General features: G+C 41.8%; 1 protein-coding gene across 1 annotated transcript in view; it reads left to right on the top strand.

The window, feature by feature from the left end:
- Positions 1 to 19,589, top strand: part of LOC134795722 (maternal protein tudor-like) — a 36,132-nt gene extending 16,543 nt beyond the window's left edge. The window contains exons 5-12 of the mRNA XM_063767671.1: positions 458 to 604; positions 4,944 to 5,102; positions 7,453 to 8,423; positions 8,766 to 8,914; positions 9,715 to 9,876; positions 12,235 to 12,401; positions 14,523 to 14,758; positions 15,541 to 19,589. Coding sequence (XP_063623741.1) covers positions 458 to 604; positions 4,944 to 5,102; positions 7,453 to 8,423; positions 8,766 to 8,914; positions 9,715 to 9,876; positions 12,235 to 12,401; positions 14,523 to 14,758; positions 15,541 to 18,809 — 5,260 coding nt within the window. The 3' untranslated portion in view covers positions 18,810 to 19,589. The remainder of the gene's footprint in view (positions 1 to 457; positions 605 to 4,943; positions 5,103 to 7,452; positions 8,424 to 8,765; positions 8,915 to 9,714; positions 9,877 to 12,234; positions 12,402 to 14,522; positions 14,759 to 15,540) is intronic.
- Positions 19,590 to 19,901: the final 312 nt, after the last annotated feature.

Raw genomic sequence — 19,901 nt, forward strand, 5'->3', positions numbered from 1 at the left:
TTTTCTCGTTATTTCAGTTGTTTGATTTATGAGTATCTTTCCAAATCCAGCAAAACAGTTCTTATGTTAGAAATGTATAAATGTTTACCAATTTTAAGAGGGGAATATTAGTTATAATATATCTTTACAGTATATTATTTAACTGAGACTTAACTATTTTTTTTGTGCGTATTGTGATTCAGTTTTATTGATGATTTTTCGTAGACTTAATTTAATGCTTATCTTTAACTAAGCCAAATTTTTGACGTATGAGGACATAAACATCTGAACATTTCTTTACCATAATTAATTGTTATGTTAGGTCAAAGGTCAAAAATATACGAATACATATTTGTGACGAACGATGCTCCAATACGGATGCAACGCCGCGCATTGCAAGCACCATCGACCACAAGGTCCCCTTTTCATAGAAATTGTATGACCTTGACAGTAGCATAACCATAAACAATACCCACAGACGCGGTAAGCCATGGGAGAACAGCGCGCCGCCAGCGCCCGCCGGCGACGACTGGGAGGAGTCCCCCGCCGCCGCCGCCGCCGCACCCGCGCCGCGCCCGCACTTCCGCGACAGGGACAACCGCGACAACAGGGACAGAGACAACAGGTACTTACTACTAGCAGCAGCAGCAAGCAATAGTCTTTAGGGCCACGCCACACTAACGTCTCCGAGCGTCGGAATCTAGTCAACTCTATGGCCTATACCTCAAAAAAAAAGGCCTGTGAACGGTTATCTGAATCATAAATAACATTTTTTTACTGTACATGATAAGGGTTCTAAGTGGCTAAAGTGGGGTAGTAAGTGGCTAGTCATTAAGCACAGTGATAAATACGATTCCGATAGCGACATAATAATACAGTAGAACCCGCTTAATACGATCACGTTTAATACGATTTCCCGCATAATACGCCAGTTTACGCCGGTCCCTGCAACTTTAGGCTTGTTTTCATAAATTTTTTTACGGTTAATACGACTCGCGTCCCGCTTAATACGACTCGCGTCCCGCTTAATACGCCATCTAAAATTCCCGTTACGCACCATCTGCACGTTTGTGTTATTGACATAACCGTCGTATGGTCGTATTGTTATGCAATACGCCGTTAGCCAACATTTTTAATGTGTTTATTACCTACCTTAGGTTTTTTGTTTTGTCTAATATCTTTTGTCCGGTCCTTATCGGCGTGACAATGCTATGCCATCTGCTTGACGGTTATGGACCACGGAGTGCAAGCTATCGCACACAGGCGAAAAATCAATAAAAGTCGGACAAAACCTAAACATTCAGGATTATTATAGAAATCGGATTAATGCAGGTTTGCCAACTAATAAAAACAAAATTACAATTATATTATGACATTTTATTAAATTTTGATCATAATATCTGGTTCTTCTAAAAGATTTAAAACATTTTGGCATATGGGAAGCGACTTTTTACTACCCAATTTTCTTAGTCCTGTTATATAAGGATCGGAAGACACTAAAAGTCTTTTGAAAGTGTCTTCCATAGCCATTTGCCTAGAAAATTTTCTAGAAAATCGCTCCCTATAATTTCTTACGTCCTTATTTCGGCTTTCTTGCGCATCTTCACTCATTAATCCGATGGCTATTTCGCATTTTTCTATTAAACTTGACCCATGGATAAGTATTTTATGCAGTGTTGTTGGCATATAGTACCATGGGTAATTCCATACATAAACTGCTGCTGTTTTGGCGCAAAATATTTTGAATTTTTGCAGATTGACTTTATGCCCACAGGCCATAACTTTCAAAATGGTGTGGAGCCGATTTATGAGCTGATAGCTAACACCTGTTATTTCAGCAACTTCTTCTGCGTGCTGAAAGATGGCGCGCGCAGTATTGCCATCAGTGGATGTACCTCCACCCTGTCTCGGTTTGTCGACATGCAAACCTAATTTTTGCCAAAATTCCGTTTGTATACGTCGCTTTTCAGCTTCTATCAAAGCTTTGCTGCGTGCATCTCTTGCTTGCCATTTTGCAACCTTTAATTTGTAGCCTAGATGCAAAATGAATTCAGCAAATCTTATCCAAGCATGCAATGACGAAACACCATAGATAAGGTTTTCTTCAACGATCGGCTTTGATATACAACATTTTATATTGTTGAAATCCTTCGATGTGGCTTTACAAACAAAGCAACGCATAGCAGACTTCGTGTCAGTTAAGGCATTAATCATTTTCCCATCAGTCATGGTCATTATTAGTTTGTGCCTTAGCACACATCCTTCTTTTATGGAAACTATTGTTGATGTTAAATTTTCAATTTGAGCTTGAACATTTTGAGCTACAGATCTTGACAGTTCTGGAGTTTCATGAGCCATTTCTAATTTTATTGGACGGCAATATCTCGGTGACGAGGGCCGAGGATTTTGCCAGATAACCAGAGTTTGTTCTTGGTCACAAAACAGTTGAACTGGTACTATGGAAGTTATAACCATATTCTTGTCAGAATGCTCGGCATTTTCGAATTTCTGTTTGTACTCAGAATGGCAACCAGATCCGTCACACCCCCATTTTGATATCAGACAAAGATTTTTCAATTGGTATGTTGTAAGTGACTGCAGGACTTCATTCAGGGACAAGCACAGTCTTTGTGTAGTGTGGTCTAATAAACTCTGAAGAGGAACTTCCGCATTTTTTTCTGTGCAAATAATACCTTCAGGGTAGCACCTGTTTTTTGCTTCCGTTACACTTTCATAATTTGGATACAGATTGCAATTCATCTCTATTGCTGAGGTCCGTAAGGTGTTGTACTGAAATTTAGTCAGTTGCCCTTCAACTACTAATGACAAAGCTTTGTCTGACGAAAGACTTCCATGATTTTCGGGAACGGTTACTTTGCTAGTGGGACCAGAAAGAGCAGCTTGTTTTATAATTCGCGATGTATGGATATCACCACGTGCACGATATGCCACCTGGGCTGCAAAAGCCAATTCGTTAGGTTCTAATTGTTTTCGAACATCTTCTGTCTTTCTGCGCTTAGTACGTTCGGTACATTCTTCAAAGTTCTTGCTCGGTCGGCCGCTAAGGTTACCACTTCTCTTTCGGGTCCAGGTCGCAACAGGAAATGTGATATATTTTTCAAACCAGTCCTTGTTTCCGCTAACACATCGAGGAAAATTACGATGTGCTTGGAGAAGTTTAGTCTTATAATCACTTACTAATCTTCTTAGTGAACGCTTTATTTCACCGTTAAGTTCATTTACTTTCAGAGCGCTTTGAACTTTGTTTAGCAGATATAACATTTTATCTTGCTCCTTTTGGGAAGTTTCTTCCCTATAGAAGCTTATTAGAGTAATTCTACTAAAGCTCACTTCCTCGTCAGTTGACCCTAAAACAATATTAAATAATAATATAAGTAATTGAAACCAAAGATATGACCAATTAAAAAAAAATGTGACTAAGCGCTCATGCTTGATTACACTAGTTATCGATTAAAATCAAAATTTTGTTAAAACGTCGCGTAAGGTCGCATAAAATAATGGTTGTATGTTAAAACCCAAGTTCTGTAGTTTCTAAAATTGATAATATCAAAACCGGATCTATCAGGAAGTTGTACTTTTCTCCTTGGTGAAGTTGAACAATGTGCAAAAAATACAAGACATTAGATTTTTTTTTTTTTATAATAAACAAGCAAGCATAGCTATCAAAAGTAACTATTAGTAATTAGGTTATTACCTCCTGGAAGGGTATCCATCATTAAATCACAACTTTATGAAAGCAAACGATAAATAAGCAAGCACATAAGTAACACTCGCAGAGCAGTAAAATATTCGCCTTTGAACAAGTCGAACTTTGGAATGAGAACGTGTCGCGTAGATGACTCTAACATGAAAATGATTATGCGAGTAGCGTGCATTGTTTATTGGACTACCCGCTAAGATTGGTTTTTGCCTGTTGGGGCTACTTAGAAGTTTTTTGGTTTTGTCCGACTTTTATTGATTTTTCGCCTGTGTGTATCGCTCCCAAATTTTTATTTGCAGTTACTCCACGACTTTCTAGTTGAGCCTATCGTTAGTGTTCCTAGATTATTTAACCGCGTGTGAACTTATACCTACCTACACTTAGATATCATTCACTCATTATCACCGCTGCGGTGTGTGTTCTTTAAATAATACTAGGTTTTTTTTCACGTTTAAGGGGTCATCCATTAATTACGTTACACGAATTTCAAGGTTTTTTGACCCCTCCCCCCTCCTTGTCACACTTGGTCACATTTGGCAAACCCCTCCCCCCCTGGTGTGACGTCACATTTTTTCAACGAAATCGGCAAATCGAATTAAATATTATTAATTTTTTGTCAAAATATTAGTAAATTTATAACCCAAAACTGATTATGAAAAAAAAATTTAACTAATAAAAACGATTATCGTTCCAATAACTTGTTTTTGAACTGTACAGTAAATAAAATGATTAAAATAAAAATTTGGTTACTGATGAAGTTAAAGTTTGTGACAAAGTTTGTGACTCCCCTCTCGCCCTTGTCACAACATGTCACATTTTCTTGACCATAAACGTGTGATGTAATTAATGGATGACCCCTAATACGATTTCCCGTTTAAAACGCTTTTTTTGCTAGGTCCCCTCAGAATCGTCTTAAGCGGGTTCTACTGTATTTCAAAACTTATGTTAAACTTCATTTTAAAAACTAGAATATGTTTGCTAATCTATGTAGGTATATAAGTATTTATATATAATTATATATTATATATATCGTCGTTTACAACCCACAACACAAGCCTTAATAAAGCTTACCGTGGGACTAGATTGATATGTGTAAAATTTTCCTATAATATTTATTTATTTAATTAGCATATACAAATAGGGTAAACAACCCAATTACTGGCACCGCGATTCATATTTCTTTCTCCACATCTATTTTTATTCCGTGCCAAGAATTGAACGGGTTTACCCTATAAATCGACAGAAGAAAGCCTAGAGCGGACAACGAGAAGGGTCCAAAGCCAGGCTGGAAGCACAAAGACGGCGCCGGGGTCGGCAAGAGGCTCCGGCAGGCCGCCGAGGCTGCGTCGGCGGACGCGCAGAAGGCGGGGGCTAAGGGATCTATACAGGACAGGCTGAAACGGTACCGTCGTGGGTGTGGCCTGTTACACCGTTTTGCTTGCCGATCGTTTAATGCTTACGCTGCGAGTAGTATATTAATTTAAAATTAGTTGCACTGTTAACTTTTACCTTTTACACCCTAACTTTACCCTAAACTTAAACATATTTTTCAGAATCAGAATCATCGCATTTATTCTTGATAAACTATAACATACACAAAGTATAATTAAATAAGTTTTTGATGTTTAATTAAGTTTGTTGGTAATACAAATATTGAAATTGATTATGTAACATAATTTACAAAGAAGATATGAGTAATATGTCATAAAAAAAAAAGTAAAACATACTGAAATTATTAAAAAGTCTAAATGTAAAAAAAAATTACAATACAACCGAGTTTTTTAACCCACTATTTTAGACTGCCCCACACATATGAAAGGTAAAACAAGTCTGAAGTTTAACATGTTACTCGCAGCATTTAGATCTGAATTCAACATTCGTGATCGATAATGAAATTAATGAACGTACATGATGCAAAAAAGCATTATAATGAAATCGGCATTGCACTAGTTTCCCCGCCCTATTTGCTTGGTCACGCTTGGATGTTCTTGTACAGAATTTATTTGACGTGTGTCCATGTTTTCTCGAGACAAGCAATATGATACAGATTGTTAATTTGCCATGAAAAGTCGAGTGTCTCATTATTATTGACATTAGCGTCACAAAAAAGTTTCAGGCATAGAAAAAAAATCGTAATGCTACCTAGTGAGGTCTCTGGGATCCATTTCTGATAATGTCACATCTTTGGTCTACTTTGACAACACACTAAGCGCCACTTGTACCATCCCTCTAACCCGGGGCTAACCGGTTATACCTGGAGTTACCATAGTTACCAGTACAATTTGACACTGGGCTAACGGGTTAACCCCGGAATAGAGGGAATGGGAATGGTGCAAGTGGCGCTAATAATGTTAGTGTATTCGAAAATGTACCTAAAAAAATATGGTTGTCTGTAAAGTCGGTTTACGGACGATAATTTTGCGTGATAACGTCATAAGAAAACGTGGCCGTAACGCGTTACCATGGAGATTTGTCCACAACGTGACACTTTTCGTGCATGCTACCGGTGTTCATCGATTTATAAGACGTTATCACGTCAAAAGTGTTTAAATACATAGCGGAGTTTCATTTTTATTTAATTGAATGATATCTCTAACGACACACGTTTTATGGCATTAACAGTCTATATAAACTTGTCTCTTCACGTTGTCTCCACGCACTTTTCAGTTCACCATTCCAGCACTCGGCCCGAGTTTTGTTAATCCCTTCGTTTTCTGTTGTTTTGTTGCAGTTTGGTTGTGGTTGTAGTTGTTGCACAATAATTCAGCAGAATAATTTCCAGTTTAATATCACCGTGTTCATCTTTAAGCATTGTAATTTAAGGATACTTCACTTCGCTTATTAATATTGCATTGGATACTTGTCATTCAAAGCATTAAAGCACACAAAAAAGCTACATTATAGTTGGTCTGTTAATCTGTTTTGAGCAGAGTGAAGTATCCTTTGTTAGCTAATTTTACACATTTATGTACCCAGCTGGTTTTGGCATACTAAACGAGGATGGCGCATTTATCCATCATTTTGTTAGATCTTTTACTTAAAAACCTAACTAAAATAACAGTACAGCTTGGCAAAAAAGAGTAGAAATTATAAAGTGGCAACACTGTAGTGTCATCCCGTTTTCTTATATAAATTTGTTTGAAAGGGACGACACTACAGTGTTGGGACTTTTTAATTTCTACTCTTTTTTGTCAAGCTGTAAGTCTTTATCTTTGTAATGAACTAGTCATCAGCATAACAGCATTAACAGCCAATGCTAATGTAACAGAAGTAACACCTTTTTATTCTATTTTTATACAGTCAGCAGTACATAGCTATGTAGGTACGTTCTTAAAGGTACAGATGTAGTGCATAATTATTTTCCTTCGTATTTTCACGGAAACGTACGAACGTGTCTTGCTATTTCAGTCAGTCTCGGTACAAAAAGTACTGACGTTGACTGAATTAGCATGACAAATACGGACTTTTCAGAGAAAATACGAAGGAAAACAATTGAAGGGATGTTTACAAAAACAACATAACTGACTACACTGGTTGACACCTGAAACGATTAACAATGTTCTTAAAAAAGTGTCAACCGCTCTAAGCAGTTATGTTGTTATTGTAAACATCCCTTCAATTATGCACTACATCTGTAATACAAAGAAATAGTTTTGTTTGCAAATAATTTTCATCATTGTTTTCTTCTTAGCTACTTATCTGCTGACTGTACCAACTAATAACGAAATTAATATAAAACTCTTACATTACAGTGACAATAAATTCAACAAGCAAGACGAATGGGAAGAGAAGAAAGACGACTGGGGCAGCGGCACACAGAGCCGCAACGACCGCTTCGGACAGAACCGGGGCGAGCGGCGAGACTGGGGCGAGAAGAGAGACTGGAACCAGAAGCGGGAGTTCCGAGACAGGGGCGAGAATAGCCGCGGAGACAGAGGCGAGAATAATCGCGGCGACAGAGATAGAACCAGGAGTAACTTCACACCCCGTGACCGCGCCGATCGCGCTGACCGCTCCTTCGGCTCTGACTCTGACAAGCGGTCAGAAAGAAGCTTCGGCCGCACCGGAAACAAACCCCGCTCCAAATTCACCCAAGTACAGTACAAGGAACTCCCCGACCCTGTCCCATTGGAGTCCCGCTTCGATGAACCGACCATCGAATCCGAAGCGCAACACGAAGTATCCGTCACCTGGATAATATCCCCGAAGAGCTTCTACACACAACTAATGTCCCTCCAACCGAAGTTCCTAGAGATGATGCATAAAATCCCAGAGCTATACAAAGGCGTCAGATCTTACTCAGGAATGGTCCCCGTCGGCGCTTCAGTACTAGCCAGATACCCCGCCGATGGAGTCTTGTACCGAGCTACGGTCGTCTCCGCCCAACCGTTCTCCAAATTCATAGTCCAGTACATCGATTTTGGAAATAAACAACTAGTGGACGCTAAGGACATATGGCAGTTGGATAGACAACTTTTAGAGCTGCCTAAAATGGCGATTCATTGCTCGCTGATCGGTGTGGCGCCTACAGAAGGTGAATGGAAGGCCAATCCCGAGATAGACCTGTGTTTCAACGCGCCGCGGTATCAGTGTGTGTTCCAGGAGTGTGTGGAAGAGCAGTATCAGGTGTCGCTGTGGAATAACGGAGCGAGTGTTACGGATATGCTGGTGGAGAAACAGTTGGCTGTGCTGTCGGAGCAGCAATCGTCAGTTGCACTTAAAGGTAAATATTGCAGTACTTAATCAGCTGACACATTTATTTTAAGTACTTGTATTGAGTTCTTCTTGCACTAACTATTATTTAATCACCTAACAGCAGTCTTTAAGTTGGCGACCCTGGATATAAGAATAATATTAATACATTATGATTGGTGCAACCGTCTTTAGGATAGTATTCCATCTGTCCAATATCTTGGTCCAATGTGTATTTGCGTCTCACATTTTGCTTAATGAGAGATACAAAGCACAAAGAATTTGGACAGGTGGAATACCACCGTTAGATACAAAATCTACAAAACAAATGATTGACGAAAGTTACTGAACGTAACATCTCACCTTTTTTCAGACGAGGCAATAGACCTGACCATCATAGTGGGCCAGCAGATACCATGCCGCGTGACGCACTTCGAGTCGTACGAGAAGTTCTACGTTCAGCTCGACTTGGAGAAGGCGGAACTGGTCGAGAACGCCATCGCCAACTTCGACGCTAACTTGGTACGTACATACCTGACCATCATAGTGGGCCAGCAGATACCATGCCGCGTGGCGCACTTGAGTCGTACGAGAAGTTCTAGGTTCAGCTCGACTTGGAGAAGGCGGAACTGGTCGAGAACGCCATCACCAACTTCGACGCCAACTTGGTACGTACAGCAATTTTTTTTTCCGAAGTAACCCCCTTATTTATAAAACTTTACGGGCATGATTTAGTTAGAATTATGTTTTATCCCTTTCTGACAAATATGTACATAAGTCAAAATGACAGATAAAGACAAACGATTCATAGCTAATTCATGCCAGTAACGCGTATATGAATAACGCCATAATTGTTTCGAAAGTGGAAATTAAATATAAGTAAAAGGGCTAACTTTTACTTTAAAAATCATGAACCCAAAAGTTTTAGCTTGCTAAAACTTTAGTTTTGAATTTTTTTATTTGCCATGTATCAGATCTATATGATCTGTGAAACCGTTTTTGATCTTTACCGGAAAACTGTCCACCTAAATAAAAAAAACGTATTAAAGCATCGTGAAGATCGTTGCTTATCATGAATAGTGACACAAAACAAAATGAATTGCCATTCGATTTTAAATCTTACCAGTAAAAGATAGAATATTAAATGCAATAGCATTTCATTTTGAGTTGTGCCACTGTTCATGATAAGCAACTTACGCTGTCTTGATGGTACGCTCTTCGTAACTCACTTTACCTTCCATTGCAAGTATACCTTCCTTCGAACGATAACGTGCTTGGTTTTTCAATGAATATGACATTTATTTATTATATCATTTTTTCAGTTGACGCCGCTTACACAAGACACTTTAACCGACGGCATCCATTGCACAGTGAAGCACGAGGGTAAAATCTACCGCGCCATCTTGAACGACACGTCGGACGCAAACAACGTCGTCGCCGTGTTGCCCGACTATGGCAACACTGTCACCACATCATTGGCTAACGTAAGTCATGTTTATAGTGTTACACTAACACAGGATGCTCTAACGGACGGCATACACCACACAGTGAAGCACGAGGGTAAAATCTACCGCGCCATCATGAACGACACGTCGGACGCAAACAACGTCGTCGCCGTGTTGCCGTATAGCAACACTGTCACCATCACCACATCATTGGCCAATGTAAGTCATATAATCTCAGGAGCAATGAATTTTCATGCTACTGCTACAAAGGAGTATTTGTCATGCTACTTCAGTCAACCTTGTTTTTTTACCGAGACTGACTGAAATAGCAAGACACGTTCGTACGTTTCCGTGAACATACTATTATTCCGGAAAATAATTATGCACTACATCTGTACTGAGTTTGTACACTGAGTTGTTATTCTCTTTGACTGACTGACCATTTTAATCGTAATAGTAAACCTTATCACTATGAATGAAGATGAATTTTGATGGTTACGCTGTCATGTATGTATTTTTATGTTGGTTAGTGATGGTCAAAAGGTTTATTAGGAATCTTTCAATACTAACTTGACACCACAGACCAACCCCTATAGACCGAGCTTATAGGACGACTCGCGGCCACCGCCCGTATGGTGTATAGGTCAAATATAAGATTGTTCGCGCGCCGCTCCGATCAGTTGCGCCCAAGGTTACGACCTGTTAGCAGTGTGCACGAGTCTAAGAAAATAAATCGTAAACTATTGAATTCATTGGGAAATCATGGGATATTGCAGCGTAAAATGGTGTGGCAAGTCATCTAAGACATCTACTTACGAAACAGATGGAATAACATCCCACAGGAAAGTCAAATTCATTATTTCATTGAATAATGTTTCTTGTCCGCGGGGTTCATTTTATACTGGTCGTAAGCAGAGGCGAAGTATGTCCGTCCCTTTTCGTCAACTTGAAAATGCAATGCGCTATCCCTTTCCCTTTCGACTAGTGATGTGACGATGATGGTTTTTCAGTTACGGAAACTTCGTGCTTCGTCATACCGTATTGTACCATTTTAGACATAATATATAGGTAATATGTTGTGTAAATTTTTTAGAATTCTCTAGGCCAGCGGAGCAGTTAGGCCGCATGTCACGAGATGGACCTGATGATGAACTTCAAAGAAGTGCGAGGGCACTCGGTGTTGGTTTGTGATAGACATATGTTGTATGGGTTTTTTAGAATCCTCTAGGTGAGCAGTTAGGTCTCATGTCACGAGATGGACCTGATGATGAACTCCAAAGAAGTGCGAGGGAACTCGGTGTTGGTTTGTGATAGACATATGTTGTATGGGTTTTTTAGAATCCTCTAGGTGAGCAGTTAGGTCTCATGTCACGAGATGGACCTGATGATGAACTCTAAAGAAGTGCGAGGGAACTCGGTGTTGGTTTGTGATAGACATATGTTGTATGGGTTTTTTAGAATCCTCTAGGTGAGCAGTTAGGCCGCATGTCACGAGATGGACCTGATGATGAACTTCAAAGAAGTGCGAGGGAACTCGGTGTTGGTTTGTGATAGACATATGTTGTATGGGTTTTTTAGAATCCTCTAGGTGAGCAGTTAGGTCTCATGTCACGAGATGGACCTGATGATGAACTCCAAAGAAGTGCGAGGGATCTCGGTGTTGGTATGTCTTAGACATATGTTGTATGGGTTTTTTAGAATCCTCTAGGTGAGCAGTTAGGTCTCATGTCACGAAATGGACCTAATGATGAACTTCAAAGAAGTGTGAGAGAACTCTGAGTTGATTTGTAATAGGCATATGTTATTGGTCCATTTGAATATGTTTTCAATACAACCTTCTATGACCTTAATAAAACGGACAAAAGAAAATAATTGTATGAGATTTTGGCGACACTTTTTTCTCGTATCGAAAGAGATTGCGATTCTGAGTGGAAATAATATAAAAATTCTAAACTTTAAAATTCATGTTCTGGGTACTTTAAACAGAAATGCCCTAATATGTTAAGTAAACATTTCAGGTACATTGTTAAATTACTTAATGAAATATTAAATTACTTAATGAAATATTAAATTAATCAATATAATTATTTATTAAGTAAGTTTACTCTAAGTATTCTAAATTGGTAACAATTTTACCACAATAAATTTCGGTATCACTGGTAGCAGTACCCACTACCTGTAATGAACATGTCCCATCCCTACGCTTACACGTGTCAGCGCGCCATGTTTGAAACGACCAATCGCAACGCCGTGAGGACCCCTCCCGCACCTCACAGTTTGGTGATTTGCGTCGGGAACAAAATGGCCAATATTAGGTTTCTAGAGGCGGTGTTCTGTGCTTGACACAGTCAAATAAAATTTCAATAGCAATAGCTAATCATCATTATTTGCCCACAGTTGATGATCCTGCCGACGGAACTGAGCGTATACTACTACCAGTCCCTGGAGTGCTGCCTCAACAACTACACGGCCGAGTCCAACATCCTGATGCCGCTCGAGGAGCTGAAGACAACGCTTACTGGGAACAAGTTCATCGTATACGTGGACAGCGTTGAGGGGATCCGGTATGTGTTAAACTGAGCGTATACTACTACCAGTCCCTGGAGTGCTGCCTCAACAACTACACGGCCGAGTCCAACATCCTGATGCCGCTCGAGGAGCTGAAGACAACCCTCACTGGGAACAAGTTCATCGTATACGTGGACAGCGTTGAGGGGATCCGGTATGTGTTAAACTGAGCGTATACTACTACCAGTCCCTGGAGTGCTGCCTCAACAACTACACGGCCGAGTCCAACATCCTGATGCCACTCGAGGAGCTGAAGACAACCCTCACTGGGAACAAGTTCATCGTATACGTGGACAGCGTTGAGGGGATCCGGTATGTGTTAAACTGAGCGTATACTACTACCAGTCCCTGGAGTGCTGCCTCAACAACTACACGGCCGAGTCCAACATCCTGATGCCGCTCGAGGAGCTGAAGACAACGCTTACTGGGAACAAGTTCATCGTATACGTGGACAGCGTTGAGGGAATCCGGTAAGTGTTAAACCGTAGTGTCTCGACAGCTAAAACATCAAGTCTGCAATTGTATATTGTATCTAAGGGTGCATGGTATTCCAGCTGTCCAATGTCATTGCGTCTTACTCTCTGATTAAGCAAAATGTGAGATAAAATACACATTGGACAAAGAAATCTGACAGGTGGAATACTACCCTTAGGTGTAAATTTAGTTGTTAATTCGGGGAATCATAGCTAAGGGCCTGTTTAGACATTGATGTAAAATATAAACAGGCCATTAAAGGGTCATTCTATGGAACTTGCTAACTATGTAAACAAACTGCCATACTGAAATCATCATTCAGTGACAGTTTCAATATGGCGGTTTGTTTACATAGTTAGCAAGTTCTATAGAATGACACTTTAGGCATGACGACATACGCTAGATTCCAGTGGCCTATTTTTGCGGCACGGTCTAGTGTGATAGTAAAAAAATATTTTGTGTATTTTGCAACTTCAACTGCTGGCTGGTTAGCGGATTTTTTTATACTTCGTCGGTGGCAACCAAGTATACGGCTCGCCTGATGGTAAGCGATCAGCATCAGTCGGTACCATTATTATTATAGCCCCTTTATTTCCATAACTCTTACAATTAGTTGATTACAAATACGGTTAATAGTAGTTTATGTGACTGCTACATAATGAAAGGCATTAAAATACGAGTGTGGGTTTATGAAATGAGTTTCATAATAGTATCACACGAGTGTTTTAATGCCTAATTATGTACAGTTACATACACTGCTTTATCTACACACATATTATAAACTTTCTATGATATATTCACTAACCTCATATTACAGCCGACATTGGGGCACTTTCCTCTCTGGCGGAACTCGCGGATATGAGATGGCGTCTCCGAAATATCTTTATCGCACATTTTACAAGAAACTTTTGTTAAAGTTACTTTAAAAACAACAAAACAAATTATTTTTTACTTTCAAACTAATTAAAAGATAAACTGTACATCAAATGGCGGCAAATGAAAACTTTTTTCACGTATGTCACGCATCCGTAGTTTTTTTTTAATTCAGAGACAAACTAGAGTCGGGGTCGATTACCATATCGTCCGATACCAACTTACAAGCGAGATTTGTCAATATTGTATGCAATTGTCATTTGATTTCGAATAAAACGTCATCTCGACTGATATTAGAATAGGGGTCAAATCAAATTGCTTTTTTTTTTCAGAGATGTTCGAAATTTGAATGCATTACCAAATCGATTTTGATATAGTAATGAAGCTATTACCACATTGTCACAGATAAGAAATTTGCTGTAACAAAACAGTTTATCGTAATGTGGGCCATTATTTACTGATTTTGAAGGCATCATAGAGAGTTTATGATATGTGTGTAGATAAAATATGTTTTTATGCTAGCTGGTATAGTGTTTCGGTTGATCTTTCACCTTTCTTGCGGTATAGATCCCATTTGGGTAAAGGCCTCCTCCCATTTCTTCCATAGTTCTATGTTTCTATGTCTTCTATGTGTTATGTCTTCTATGTTTGCCATTGTACATCCAGTCTTTTCCTGCAACCTATACTACGTCATCAGTCCAACGTTTACCAGCTTTCCTCTCGGCTGTGACGGTACCACATGTGAGAATAATCCGATTATTCCGTTTCAGCCTGATGACCACTCTGTACGACATCAGCACGGGCAAGAAGCTGGCCATCTTCGAGCCCGACGAGGGCGCCTTCGAGGACGTGGTGACGCTGTGCGCGCGTACCGTGTTCAACTACAACTTCGGCCTGTGCAGCGTGCAGCACCTGCAGAACCTCAACGAGATCTATCTGCAGAAGACAGCGGACATCGACAAGGTGCAGCAGCTGCTGGACAGGCTTTATGTCTTCTATGATGAAGGTGAGAGCATAAAAACAACTTACTTCCTGAATTTTTGAGGTTATTTTTAGAGAAGTGAAGTCTGTAGCTGAGAAGTAGAGAAGTGAAGTCTGTAGCTATATTACCCTCGTAAGACCCAACATATAAAGTTTTCGAATTTTTTATTTGAACCTTATTCTATAAGTAAATTGGAACGAATTTCGTTTGTTTTGAAAAGCAATGAAACAAAAGAAATGCTACTTTGTTTGGTTCATGAAAGGTTCAAATTAGATTGCACGATTATGTACATTGTAATGTATATTTGGGTGCAACAACTTTTTCTTGTCACTAGTTGCCATGGTTACGGCCCCTGGATCACTCTTAAAATACTAGTTATTTCGTATTTAAATGAATCAAACTTCAATTTTTTGGTAGTTATAAGGCCTTTCCATAATGGGACATCTACTAAGCACGTTTGTAGAACATGGTACAGCAGCTCTTCTAAGAAACTATGCTACTATTGTCTCATGGCTGATGGGACAGAATAACAACAAGAAATAGTTGATCGACCCATTTAGTCTCAGGAGGTTAAATGATCTATGCAACGGGCAAAGTTTAGATTTACTAAACTGAAAGGACTTGTTTTGCATCTAACTCTTTGAACGCCACGCCTATCGTGCGCGGGGCGCCACCGTGGGCCTTGCTGGAATGCACGAAGGTTGATATTGGGCTGTAGCCATTCCCGTTGTTTGACGTCTTTGGGGGTTCAATATTAATTTCTAATTGGGTTTATCGTGAGATTAAATTTCATATTTTATTCGTAGGTACACCCGAACCACTTGAGGAGTTCGAACCCGACACCCCGTGTGCCGTCAAATCGTCCGACGGCAACTGGTACCGCGCCACCATCGTCAGCGCCACCGACGCCGACGTCACCGTGCAGTTCCCCGATTACGGCAACACGGAGACCGTCGCCAAGGACACGGTTAAGAAACTGGACAAGTCGTTCTACGAGCCCTGCGCTCAGGCACTCGTCGCGAGCTTAGGATTGGTCGCGCTTACCGATGACGCGGTCACCAAGTTGTCCGAATGGACTACAGACAAGGAGGTGCAAGTCACGCTCGCCTTCGGCTCCGACGGCTGGCTCGCCAGTCTACACCTGGACGGAGTGGACTTGTCTATGAAACTGGTCAACGAGAAGCTTGCCACCCCGCAGGTGACTTCCGAAGAAGAGCCGACACCAGAACCCGCGCCGGCCGCCGAGACAGTCGAACCTGTTTCACTACCGCCCGGCTGCACGCAGGTCTACATAAGCCACATCGACAGTCCCGGACACTTCTGGCTTCAGATGGCCGACAAGGTCGACAAGATCGACGAGATCCAGGCCGAGCTCGCGGCAGACGCCGACAAGTACGAGGACCTGCAGGCGCGCGAGATGGGCACGCTGTGCGTCGCCAAGTACTCCGCCGACGACCTCTGGTACCGCGCCGAGGTGCTCGACCTCGACTCCGACATTACCACCGTGCGCTTCATCGACTACGGCAACACCGACGTGCTCGGCAACTCCCCCGGGCTCATCAAGATTATGCCGGAGAGCCTGCGCGCCGTAGAGCCGCTCTGCGTGCGCTCCAGCGTCAACGCCGTGCCCACCGGCACCGGCCAGTGGTCGGAGGCGGCCGGCGAGGGCTTCGAGGCGCTCGTCGGCGACACGGCGCAGCCCGTGGACGCGCTCATCGTGCTGAAGGACGTCACCACGTACGTCGACCTGTTCGTGGCCGGCCGCAACCTCACCGACCAGCTCGTGGCGCAGGGCCACGCCGCCCGCTCCGAGCAGCCCACCGAGTGCGGCGACCTGCCCTCCTGCTTCGCCAGCCACGTCAACTCGCCCTCCGAGTTCTGGGTCCAGCTGGAGTCTGCCACGACGGAGCTGCAGGCGATGGAGGCGGCCATGGAGGACGCCGAGAACCTCCCCGAGCTGGCGTCGAAGGAGGAGGGCGTGCTGTGCGCCGCCAAGTACCCCGAGGACGGCGCCTGGTACCGCGCGCAGGTCATCGTGGACGGCTCCGAGGGCACCGAGGTGCTGTTCATGGACTACGGCAACGCGTCCATCGCCACCGAGCTGCGCACCCTCCCGGACGAGCTGAAGCTGAAGCCGGCGCTGTCGCGCAAGTGCGCGCTCCAGAAGCCGAGGGACATCAAGTCCTGGTCGAGGAAATCCGAGGTCAAGTTCAACGAGCTGGCCGCCGAGGGCCGCACCATCTTCAACGTGCAGTTCATCGCGTCCGGCGACATCTCCATCGTGGAGCTGTACCTGGAGGGCAAGTCTGTGACGGAGGAGCTGGTGGGGCTCTGCGAGGAGCAGCCGCCGGCCGAGCGTCCGAAGCCCGTGGGCCAGGACCTGCGCAGCGAGGGAAAGCTGTGCTACGTACACGCGCTGGACGAGTTCTACGTCCACCTCGAGGACAAGACCGCGGATCTCGACAAGGTGACCGAGAGGATGGTCGACGTGGACGAGTTCGAGTCGGCGCCTGAGTTGAAGGTGGGCTCGATCTGCGCCGCCTACTGGGCAGAGGACGAGCAGTGGTATCGCGGAAAAATTCTAGAATTCTGTGACGCGAGCTACCACGTCCAGTTCCTGGATTACGGCAACAAAGCTAAATGCCAGGAGTTCCGGCGGCTGCCCGAGGACGTAGCGACGATCGAGCCCCTCGCCAAGTGCTGCCGACTGGCCGTACCTGACGGGGCCGCCGACGACGACGCCGCGAGAAACAAACTCGACGAGCTCATGGCTAACGACGCAACATTCCACATAGAATTCCTAGACAGCACTTCGGAGCCGGCGCTCGTCAAACTCATCCTTAATGGGGAGGATGTTAGTACTATCCTTTTCGCCTCGAGACCCAGTGACACGGAAAAGGCGGTAACCGTACCTGAAACTGTAGCTCCAGAAAGTACTCAAGTTCCGGAGGAGGAGACGGCCTCCACCGAAACGGATGCGCAACCTAAGGAGACTGTAGAAACTCGTTCTGAGAATGTAACCTCGTCAGAAACTGAAAAGGAAGATAAAGAACCGACCCAATCAGTTACAGAGACGATAGAAACTGGTTCTGTGAATGTAACCTCGGAAACTGAAAAGGAAGATAAAGAACCGACCCAATCAATTACAGAGACGGTAGAAACTGGTTCTGTGAATGTAACCTCGGAAACTGAAAAAGAAGATAAAGTACCGAGCCAATCAGTTGTAGAGCCTTCAGAAGTAGAGGAACCTGTTAAAACTCTGGAGGAAGAAGACTTACCCGTATCAGTTGTAAAGCCTTCTGAACTAGAAAAACCTGTTGAAACACGGGAAGAAGTAGACTTACCCGAATCAGTTGTAAAGCCTTCTGAACTAGAAAAACCTGTTGAAACACGGGAAGAAGTAGACTTACCCGAATCAGTTGTAAAGCCTTCAGAAATAGAAAAACCTGTTGAAACACGGGAAGAAGTAGACTCACCTAAGACGGGCGAAAAGGAAGTGGCCGAATCAGTATTAGTAGGTGATAATGAAAAGCAAACCGAAGTTTATACCGAAAAAGAGACTGAGGATGAAGATAAATTTGAGGATGCCAATGAGCTGGACTCGTCGCATCCAGATCTGGACGAAAGCTTAGAAAGTAATCACACCGTAATTGAAAACAAATCATTTGAAGCCAACCCGGACAGCTTAAACGACTCTGGTGATCATAAACCAGAACAACTAGAATCTCCTAAACAGGACACTTCATCATCAACCCTGGAGAGCTCCAATGGAACTATAAAAACTCCAGAAAGAGACAATTCGAAGGATTCCATAAATACAGATACTGGCTACACAAGCAGTGATGGTACCAAAGACGGATCCCCAATTAAGGAGTCCTGTAATGAATCAACCAAATTAGAATCAGATGTTGGAGAAACAATTTCTGAACTCAAAACTCAGAAATTGGTAGCAGATGTAGAAGTAGGAAAAACAATAGAACTCGAAAATGAATCAAAAGAGAACAATACTGAACCTAGCGTTAAATCAAATGACGTCAGTAAAGTGGAAGAAATTAAAACTATCGATATTGATTAACAGATATATTTTGAAATTAAGTCTTGTACGATAAAAATCTCATTCTTTAATTGTAATATTAATAAGCGATGCCTGATTGTGATAGATACTTAGGAAGGGATTTACTTTTATATGTCTCTTTGCTTCAGTGAAAATGGTATTAAAGTGTCTAGAGAAGGTTTTTGTAGTAGATTATTTATTGTAGGCGTATAAATTGACTTCCATCAGTCACCACGTACAGTTTCCGTGTTAAATCGAAACTTCCAGAGACTAGACTGAATAGCCTTATCTTCTGTAGTTTTAGATAATCTCTCTAAACATTTTGATACTTTATTAAATTTGTTATCCTAGATTTAAGACGTTTACTTGATTACTTATGTAACGTGTTTATTAAATTTTTTATTGATTTGTTACTTTGAAGTGTAAAAGACAACTTTTTTTGTTTATTTACAATCCGTTAAGTCCCAGTAATTTTTTATCTGTTTGTTTTCCGATTTGTTTCTTAAGTCATAGCATTTACGTAAACGTTTGAAGACTTTGAAGTTTGATACTGTGACATTGTAAATACTCGTATTTTTCTACGTTCGACGTTGTTTAGTGTTTACTAAGTTAGGTAGGAATACGATTAAAATATGTTATTTGTTTAAATTTGGCACATCGTGTTAATAATACACTTTTCGTACACATAGTAAGCAATATGATTAGCAATAAGGAACATTGTTGTGCCTCTGTAATTACATAATCTTCAAAAAGCTAATATGGGGCATTATCTATGAAAAGGGACCTTATTGTCGATGGCGCTTACGCCGCACAGCGCGGCATTGAATTTATATCGGAGCATCGCTAATAATGTCGTAAGCGCCATCGACAATAAGGTCCCTTTTCATAGATAACGTCACATATATGTATCTATATAGCAGCTCCAATATGCAGCAGAACAGTTACTCACAAATAACTCAAATAAGTTACGTTTGTGAAATGTTTATTTCTCCAATTGTTTACTGTTTTAAAATAAATAAAAAAGTTTTGTATAAATCATAGTATTTTATTTACAACGAGACCAGCTTATTGTACTAGTAAAACAAAAGGATTTTAGAGTCCTTACTGAAAATC

Source organism: Cydia splendana, chromosome 12 (assembly GCF_910591565.1).
Source record: "Cydia splendana chromosome 12, ilCydSple1.2, whole genome shotgun sequence".
Lineage (NCBI taxonomy): Eukaryota > Metazoa > Arthropoda > Insecta > Lepidoptera > Tortricidae > Cydia > Cydia splendana.